General features: G+C 37.5%; 1 protein-coding gene across 2 annotated transcripts in view; it reads right to left on the bottom strand.

Annotated features, from left to right (window-relative positions):
* LOC145790831 (cuscuta receptor 1-like) overlaps positions 1-3,362 on the bottom strand; it is a 26,270-nt gene extending 22,908 nt beyond the window's left edge. For both annotated transcript variants that reach the window (XM_082869673.1, XM_082869672.1), the window contains exons 1-3: positions 2,790-3,362; positions 2,585-2,668; positions 2,383-2,457 (exon numbers count right to left, since the gene is read on the bottom strand). In XM_082869673.1, the coding sequence (XP_082725799.1) occupies positions 2,383-2,457; positions 2,585-2,668; positions 2,790-3,219 (589 nt within the window). In that variant the 5' untranslated portion in view covers positions 3,220-3,362. The remainder of the gene's footprint in view (positions 1-2,382; positions 2,458-2,584; positions 2,669-2,789) is intronic.
* Between the last annotated feature and the right edge of the window lie 7,145 nt (positions 3,363-10,507).

Genomic DNA, 10,507 nt, shown 5'->3' on the forward strand with positions numbered 1-10,507 from the left:
GCAAAAATCAATTTCTATGTCAAGTCACCACCATCCTCACGACTAAAACAACACATAAAATTGACATGTAATCCAATTTATTAAAAAATATAAAAATAAAAATAGGTAGTATGTTTACCAAGAAATTGGGTAAATTATAAATACACCCCCTGAGATTTGCTTAAAATACAAATTATCTCATGTGGTTTGGAAAATTACAAATACCTCTCTGTCAAAATTTTTTACTTAACAGAATTAATTGAAAAAGTAAAATTTCTAACTGTTCACATATACTATAATAAAATTATTTGAATTATTAATTGAAATAAAATTTTAACATTATTTAAAACTGTTAATTAACTTGATAATTTATTAATAAAAGGACCTATTTGTTATGAAATTAGAAATCTTATGGGACATAATGTAATTTCTAAAACTACAGGAGATAATTTGTAATTTAAGTAAACCGAGATGTGTTTGTAATTTATCCTAAGAAATTTACAAGACCTGTATTTGAAACCCAATTTTAAAAGTTAGTGATCTACAAACATTAATTTTTGTATTGCAAACATAAAATTGTGTGGCATATTGTGGCCCTTTTATTACAAGACAAAAGCTCATCATTACAGCTCATAATTACAAAAATATTATGTAAAATTTTTTGTAATTTTTTTTTGGACCCTAACATTTTTGCGCAAATGAGTCCGTTTCAACTGTTTAACAAATGTTGCAACTATGACAAGTGGGAGATAGGATAAATCCGTTGACGGACCCATAAATCGTAAATCATGTACAAAGATGAGTGTTTAAAAAACAAGAATAATGCTTGGGACCCCCTTTTGGGGGTCACCCCCTCACCCCCCTTTGCCACGTGGCAGGGGTGATTGGTGGAGCAAGAAAAAAAAGAAAAAGAAAAAGAAAAGGTAACCAATGAGAGAGAGGGGTCAAAGGGGGTGGGGAGAAAAGGGGGGATGAATCATTATTCAAAAAACAAACCTTATTTTTCAAAAAAAAAAAAAACTAATTCACTAGAATCATTAATTCAGCCGCCATCCAAGTAGCTGTTCTTAATTTTGGGTTGGGTATGGAAGGGTGTTGTTTGAATTTATGGGGTCTATTATAAGCCCTATTTTGATTATTCAAATTATTTATTTTGTATATCCCATCATATATATAATCATTATTTATTTAAGTGATCGCATTTGTCCTAAAAATAGACTAAAAAATGTGTTTTGAAACCAGAGCATCTATTGTTTTGGTTCATTATTTTCTTCATATTCAAGTGGTATTGTTATCATACCTAGGGGCGGAGGGAAGAAGGCTCCATGGGGGTTAAGTGCCCCTTGGGTTTTGAATAATTTTTTTTTTTTTTTTTTTTTTTTTTTTTTTTGCGACAAACATAAAAACAATATTTTAAATAAAAAAATTTATAAAAAAATTATTTAAAGTGAAATGTCAATGACATTTTTAAAATTATAAGAACAATAATAATTGTTTTAATTGAAAATAAAGAGACTACGATATTATTATCTATAAAAATTTCAATATAATGGTGATATCTATCATTATTAACATGCAAACATGATTAATCTCAATGAAAATATAAAAATTATTGAATTGTTAGTTATATTTGACATGTAGGGTTCATCTTTCATGTGTTTCTTTACTATTGATTGATGATATCACATGTCAATGATGACGTGGTATGACTATTATATTAATTTTTTACACATATTTTGTATAAAAAAATTACTTTATCATTATATAATTTATTTTAAAACTTTATATCCATGACTTTTTTTAATATTGTTCATGATACACTAATTACAAATAACATTCACTTTGTTTGGTTTGAGTTTTCTAAAAACACTTTCACAAAATTCTACTTTTTGTTTTCCGTATTTTTTATTTTTACTAATTTTTTTTAATATTTTATACGATTTTTTTAATTTTTAGACACACCTAACAAAAATACACTTAAAAAGTAAAATTTTTGCAAAAAAAATCTTTAAAAAATTCAAAAAATACCAAAAATACAAAAAAAATATAAAAAACAGTACATTTTTTGTATTTTTATGTATTTATTAATTTTTAAAAATATCTTTTCATAAATATATTTTTTTTAGATACATCTAAGTAAGATGTATCTAAAAAAGTAAAAAAATGCTTAAAATTTTAAAAATATTCACTAAAAATAAAAAAAAAATACAAAAAATAAAAAAAAATCAATTTTCAAAAAAGTTAATTCAAAAAACTCAAATCAAACATACTGATTATTTTTGTTTTAATCTTTCTTGAAGTCAATCGTAAAAATTTATGTGAAATATTTTTGTAAACATTTTTAATATTGTTATTAATAACTGCCCCTTTAATTTAATTTCTTGGCTCCGCCACTGATCATACCTGAGTGAGTTATGAAACCATCAAACTGATTCATGCTAATATCAAGCTGCTCCAAGTAATTCAAACCTTTAAGATCTGGTCTCAAGTCAAGAAAATGAAAGTATTAATTAGTTGGAAACCAAATAAACCTGCTTATTTTTGAATTCTTACACTAGTCTCAAACTCTTAGTTAAGAATGAAAAGAAATAGACTTTAAACTCACCATTAATATGAATAGTTCCCTCCAATAAATTACCAGATAGATTTAGAGACTTTAGAGATGTTAATTCACCCAACTTCTCAAAACCTGTAAAACAGTCAATAATGTATATCATAGCATAGGCCACAACCTGATTTTTGGAAATATTGTCAAAAAGAAAACAATAGAGTAGACTTGTTTGGTTGCTATTCTAGTAATAAAAAAAAACCTTCATTCTCAAGCCAACCCGCTAATCCATTGTATGATAAGTCGAGACTTTCAAGTTCTTCAGATGGAAGAAACATGGAGGCATTCAGACACCAATCTCTTAATTTCCAAAAATTCTCTGCAGAATTGAGTGAGAGTTGGATCACTCGCCCTGTTGTAGCGTTGCACTTGACTCTTTCCCACTTACAGCAGTCAGTCGTCGTTTCACCCTCCCAAGCCTCCACCCACGTTGGGAGGAAATAGCGATTTTGGTGGTTGATGGAAGAAGCTTTTAGTTGCAGAAGAGCAACCCTCTCACGCTCCAAACAACCATGGCACTCACTAGCCAAAACCAACAACAAGACCCACAACCACACCAACCTCATCTCTATAAACATGATGATACACCTATTTCTTCTTTGCATGTTCTGCACAAACTCAGAATTGCACATTTAGCACCCAAGTGGTCTGAGTCTTTATAAAGGCACTAAATGCACCATCATACTCTGGGCCCTCCCACTTACTGATTTGGCTAATTTTTGTGGAAAAATTAAAGCAAACTCTCTCCTCAATATGAATTAAGTGGTTGGCCGGCCTTTTTTTTTTTGATTAGCAAATAAATCTTTATTGATGACACATACAAAGTATGATTGGATACATCAATAAAGAGGAGCTTAGAGCTAACACGAAGCTCTAAGCGCCAGTTGGTGAGGAACCAACAAAAGAAAAACAAAAGGTGCTACTTCAAAGACAAAAAATGCTGCCACCAAAAGCCAGGTAGGATCCTAATAGGCTTTCAACCCATTACCAATCAACCCATGTGCATGCAACCCATTGACCCTACCACATTGACATTCGTCCCAATGAAACACCCAGCAAGAAACTTGAAAGAAGACAGAAGCACCCAGCAAGTACTCAGCTAAGCAGACCATAACAGAAGCAGTCCAGCAATGAGCTACCCAGTAGCAGACTCCAACTTCAGACTTCTGAGACCCACAATCTGCAGAAGCAGTCCAGCAATGAGCTACCTGTTGAAATACAAGCATAACAAAACTACACTGCAGCCCACAACCAATGATCTGTTGAAATACAATCCTCCGAAATTCAAGGCATAACAATCCAGCACTTAGCGACATTGCTGCGACACTACAAAACCTGCAAAACTGGAGCGCATAGGAACCAGAAAAACACCGTATTGTAGAATTCTGCAAACCAGCAAACACAGAACCAGCAAACACAGAACCTGCAAACCTGCGAACCACACTCAGACTTTGATGCTGTCGAGATTAAACATTATGTCCTCGACAGAGTACTGCAAACCTCCACAGCTATGCTTGCACCATAAAGCTATCCTCACTTTTACCAACTCAGCCAAATCAAAACCTTCAACACTCTTTTGGTGAAAAAGACAATCGTTCCTAGCTTTCCAGATTGACCACACAACTGCTACGGGGACAACTTTCCACAATGGTTGGATCTCCTTCTTAAATTTATATCCAGTCCACCAATGCAGCAAACCCTCTACTGAACCTGGAACCACCCAGACCAGATTCCACCATTTAACCATGGCTGACCATAATTTCCAAACCACAGGACACGACAGCAACAGATGATTCAAAGACTCCTCCTCTGTTTTACACAGCAGGCACACTTAGGTGGAGCCGAGTTCTTCCACAACATATCGGTGACACTTACGACTGGACCTTTTGACAGCATCCACCTCTTCCAAGACACACCCACTGAGTAGGATCCTGAAGGATTTGCCATCCATAAACAAGAGTCCTCTGCTTGGTCTGTAAGAACAAGTGTGCCCCTTAGAACCCCTTGCAACCGAGCGACCTCCTCCTCCTCCCAAGCAAACAGAGATCTACTAAACAGAAATTTCCACTCAAGTGGTTGGCCGGCCTTGATTAACTCGGGCCTCCTACCTTCAGAAAATCATTAGATACACGTGGAGTATCATATGATATTATTTATGTGGTAATTTTTGTAAATGTAAAATCGCAACATATAGTAAGTAAATTATCATTTGTCTCTCAATTACTTAATAGAAGTAATTATCATATATTACTTGAATTTTTTTTCGATACGTTGTAGTCTAATTATCCCCTTCTCGTGACATATTACCACTACTAATATAAAAATAAATAAATAAATAATTATAAGGGGAAATACACACACAAAAGAAGAAGAAATAAACAAACAAACTAGCCTCAATGTTTAACCTTTAACCCTTGTAACAAAATAAGTCTAGAATTTTTAATTTTATCAATTTAAATTTTAATCTTTTGATTTATTTTCAATCTAAATATTTGTGTATTTTTGTTAAGTAAAACCAACATAAAAAAGAATATTTTAGTGATTAAATTCAATGTAGGTGTACATAAAATGAGTCTAAATTGACAAAATTAAAAACTTTGTATTTATTTTATCTTTTAGGGTCAAATCCTGAATTGTTTTAAAATTACCCCTAATTATATTAAGAAAAAAATTATATCACGGCTAGCTAATTTCATATTCAGAAATAATTTGACAAAGAAAAATCCTATAAAAACTAACACTATCAACTTTTCTAACTAAATGACATTTTCATGCAACAAAGAAATTTTAGAATTTCAAACAGAATACACTTTAATAATGTGATTTGTGCCATATTAGTAAGTAAGAAATTTTTCAATTTTTTAATTTGTATAGTATTAAATCTAATCCCGCCTCTTACCAAGGTGGTGTCAACAGTTATAGCGATCCCGATTTTCCCTCCATTGGTTATTGTATTCCGGACTCGATTCCGTAGATGTCTGTTGTTGTATATGTTGTATCTCTGTCCTTTAATTCTTTGCATTTGAGTTTTGGGTTGTGTTGGGCAAGTTTGAAACAGGTTGGCTGTATTTAGAAACCAATAGTTAATGCCCAGATTTTGGCCTTCATGCTCAAGCGGGTCCTTTTGCATTTGCCTCTCCGCTTAAGCGGGCATTCTGACGCTCGAGTGTGATTCTTCAGTCTTCAGTATTTTTTCCTGCAGGTCATCGAACGCTCGAGCGTCCACTTTCACGCTCGAGCGGGGACCTTCGTCTGCAGAACTTCTGGAAGTGTGCATTCGACGCTCGAGCAACGCTTTTCATGCTCGAGCGGGAGTCTGTGTCTAACGCTCAAGGGGGGCGTTCCACACTCGAGCGGACTGTGATGTATATCAGTTCGAGAGAAGCCATTTTGAATCACTTTTTCGACCCTCTCTCTCTCTCTCTCTCTAGCTTCTCAAAACTCTAATTTGAGAGCTCCTCTCTCTAGAACTCTCCGTCTACATTTTGATCTTGGTTTAGTGAGACCCAACCCTTGTGCCTTCATTAAAGTGATAGAGCTTTTCTAGACCTCCATTTTGATCCGAAAAGTTATGGGTTTGGAGCACTTTCGAGTTTGTTCACCATCTCCTTTGGGTCTCTTCACTTGAGGTAGGGATAACCTACTCCTTTCTATGAGTTTTGACATAGATATTATGTATTTTGTATAGATGGTGTTGTTTGGGTAACTTGGGAAAGTTAGGGTTTTGAAATTGAAACTAGAAAAGAGGGGTTTTCTATTTTTGGGATTCCAAGTGTATGAGTGGTCCCTAAAATGAAGTTATGGTGTTTGATTGATGAAATTTGGCCTTGGGAGTAATATTTGAGAAAAGAAGGGAAAAAGCCCTAATTTAAAGTAAATGATTAATTTGTATAATTAATCCGGAAAATGTAGAAATATGAAATTGGGTTGAAAACCCTGAAATTGAGGAATTATGAGATTGAATGGTGTTGTTGGATTGATTAATCACTCACCTATGAGAATGTTGATCGTTTATCTGTTTGATGAATTTATTATCTGTTTAGAGATAATTGCTTTGGGCTATTGGTGGAGGATAGTCTTGATTGTTGTAGACACTGTATGATGATTAGGTGAATTAAAAGTAATCAATTGAGTATGTCATTGAATATGAAAGATGGAATAACACATTGAATATGTGCTTTGCTTGATCATTGTACATGATAAGTGTTTAAATACGTTGTATATGTATGTCGTTTGGGAGGAGATAGGGGATGTACTCCAAGGTTTGAGAGGAGATAGGGGATGTACTCTCAAACCTGTTTGGGAGAAGATAGGGGATGGACTCCATTGATAATTAAGTTGGCCGGAGTGTCCAGGATGAAAGTCCCGAAATCTTGATTACGTTTGCATAACGTAGATGAATTGAAGTGTTGAAATATTATTGATATGAGTTGTAGTCTCATATTAAGTAATTATGATTGAAGTATTGTTAACATGAGTTGTAGTCTTGTTATAGACTGTCTAGATGAATTGAGAACCATATCTAAGAATTGGTTTGGATAATGGAACGGAAAAGGATTGATATATATATATATATATATGTAAATATGGATTGATTAAGATAGAGATATATGTTTGTATATGTGAGTTAAACATTTATCAAATGCTAATGTTTTAGTTATTGCTCATATTTAGTTTAGTATATCTCTGCTGGGCTTTGACTCACCTTATATGGGACATCATTTTCAGGTTCAGGTGATATGCCACCTCCAAGGACGTAGCTTGGGAGGCTTAGAGGCTGAAAGATCTTTTTGTTGTTATCTTTTTGGTATTACATGTAAATTCAAGTCAAGGACTTAATGTGTTTTGAGTTAGTACTCTCTATTTGTAACCAAGTGTTGGCTTGGAAAGTTGTAAGTCCGTAGGGCATTTACTTTTGTTGTCAACATGTAATACATTTGTAATGAATACTCTGATAAATAGAAATATGCTTTATTCTCTTATGTCTATGGATGTCGTGAATGTTGGGTTTATATGTATTATTTTGGGGGCGTTACAACTTGGCATTAGAGCATATCGGGTTTGAATACTTTGGGTACATGGGAAGTGGTTAGTACCACAGTGGGTTTGTCTCGCTTATTAGAGACTTATGTGTAATGTTATGTGTTTATTTAATAACATGTTTATGTGACTATATGGGTATGGAATTTAATTTCTAGGATGTTGATTGGATCCTTAGTTTTCTGGGAGTCCTATTGGAAAAGCACTTGATCAATGCTGTTTCTAACCGGAACTCTAGTAACGCCACGGGACTGCCATTATCCGGAAATGAAATTCGTAAGTGTTTATGTGATTATGTGCTTACGTGGAGTGAATTACAGTTGTCCAATGTATTAGGACGCGAGTGAAATAGCTGCAGCACATTTATGAATGTGCTAATGTCTTCGTTACCTTTATTAGGATGTTAGGACGAGGACGAGGACGTGGTGGTAGGCGAGGTAGGCCTAGGAGGCAGGAGATGCCTATACTGGATGAGATTCCGGTGCAGCAGGAAGGTGTTGGTCAGGCCAATGTGACCGAGCCAGTAGGTCAACAGGCCATGGGCGCCTTAGCCCGCGAGATGGCAGGAGCATTGAGGGAATCCATGGACATTCTCAGAGCTGAGAATCAAGTCCAGGCCCATGTTACCGAGGCAGGGCTTTCTTTTCTGAAGAGGGAGTTTTTCTGGTCTATTCCGGATGAGTTTCTGGGGGATCCTAAAGGGCCACTTAAGGCTGATGAGTGGCTTGAGCAGATGGCGAAGACGTTTGACATGCTTCACATCGAAGACGGAGGTTTGTGGGTGTCCTTGGCGTCTTTCCAACTGAAGGGAGACGCGGGCCAATGGTGGAAGTTTGTTCGGGGCCGTATTGGTGGGACTTGGAAGGCTTTCGTTGGTGCCTTCCAGGAGAAGTTTTTGCCTCCCACTGTTAGGGAGAAGTTGAGGGATCAATTCTGTGAGCTCAAGCAGCTGAATACACCAGTGGCCGAGTTTCAGGCCGCATTTACTAGTTTATCTAGGTTTGCACCTGAGCTAGTGGCGTCTGAGGAACGCCGTTGTCTTAAGTTCGAAAAGATGTTAAGGACCGGGCTCAAGCTTAGGGTTGCTGGGTCCGTGACTCGGGAGTATGGGTGCCTTGTGGATGCCGCGGCCCATCTTGAGATTATTATGCATAAGAAGGAGGATAGGATGAGGGGCTCCAAGAGGAGTCAGGATGGCTAGGGGGATGGTAGGAGGCAGAAGGGTTCTAACCTTCAGCAGTCTCAGGGCGCATTTGCGAGATCGACCTTTCCAGTGCCGAGTTCAGGCTCTGGGAGAGGCAGTCAGGGAGACTTTACTTGTTACAAATGTGGTCAGTTGGGCCACAAGTCTCCATCTTACCCACAGAAGGGAGAAGGGCAGAGAGCAGCTTCATCTTCGGCTTGTTCGCAGAGCCAGAGTTAGGGCAGAGACCAGCCTCTCTCTTGTTACCAGTGTGGTCAGGCGAGGCACCTGAAGAGGTTTTACCCGCAGTTGAGTGGCACATCTGGTACATCTGGGTCGAGGCAGGTTTATCAACCAGCTCAGTCAGTTCAGGCCTCGAGGGCCAATCAGGGAGCCTCTTCGGCTCAGTCTGCGCAGCAGTCTTTTGCCTCGAGAGGTGAGCAGGTAGATCAGAGACCTTTGGGGCGTGTGTATGCTGTTACCGCGTAGGATCTTGTACCGGCTCCATCTGTTGTGAGAGGTACCTTTCTGTTTTGTAACTCAGTTGCTAATGTGTTGATTGATACCGTGCATCCCATTCCTTTATATCTGCTGCATTTGCATCTGTTTTGGGTTTGGAGTTGGCGCAGTTAGCATCTCCTACTTATGTTGTATCTCCTGTTGGGGGTGAGTTGAATTTGAAACAAGGGTGTAGAGGTTGCGATGTAGAGGTCGCTGACCGCCGGCTTTCATTTTCTTTTGTAGTAATGGTTATGTCGGGTTTTGATGTGATTTTGGGTATTTATTGGTTATCGTCATACCGGGCTGTTATTGACTGCTATTGCTAGGGGGTTACTGTATGTACCTTAAGCGGGGATTGTTTCCATTTCTTGAGAGATCGGGTTGGTAGAGTCTTGCCACCAGTGTATGATCCGCGAGGGCGGAGTGAGTTAGTTGTCTTCTCACTAGCCTTATGAGTAGTGAGTGTGATGAGACCCGAATTGAGTTACCCAAAGTGGTTTGTGAGTACTTGGACGTCTTTCCCGAGGATCTTGTTAGTTTGTCACCCCATCGAGAAATTGAGTTCTCTATTGACTTAGTGCCTGGCATGGCACCGATTTCTATGGCACCGTATCGCTTTGCCCCAGCCGAGTTGAGTGAGCTGAAGGTTTAGCTCCAGGAGTTACTAGATAAGGGTTTTATTCGCCCTAGTACTTCGCCGTGGGGGGCACTGACCCTCTTTGCTAAAAAGAAAGATAGGGCTTTGAGACTTTGTATAGATTACCGAAAATTGAATCGGGCTACGGTTAAGAACAAGTACCCTATGCCTCGTATAAATGATCTGTTTGATCAGTTGAAAGGGTCCCGTTGTTTCTCTAAGATAGATTTGAGATCGGGTTACCATCGGTTGAGGGTCAGGGAGGAAGATATCCCGAAGACGGCATTCCGTACGCGGTATGGCCATTATGAATTTCTGGTGAAGCCTTTTGGGCTCACCAATGCACCGGCTGTGTTTATGGACTTGATGAACCGGATCTTCTGGGAGTTTTTAGATCGTTTTGTGGTCATTTTCGTGGACAACATTCTGATTTATTCACCTTCTGAGGAGGAGCACGAGGAACACTTGAGAATGGTGCTTGAGTTGCTTAGAGCCCATAAGTTGTATGCTAAGTTTGGAAAGTGTGAGTTATGGCTAAGAGAGGTTAAGTTCTTAGGCC

This window comes from Camellia sinensis, chromosome 5, assembly GCF_055761805.1.
Source record: "Camellia sinensis isolate YWXY chromosome 5, ASM5576180v1, whole genome shotgun sequence".
Classification (NCBI taxonomy): Eukaryota; Viridiplantae; Streptophyta; class Magnoliopsida; order Ericales; family Theaceae; genus Camellia; species Camellia sinensis.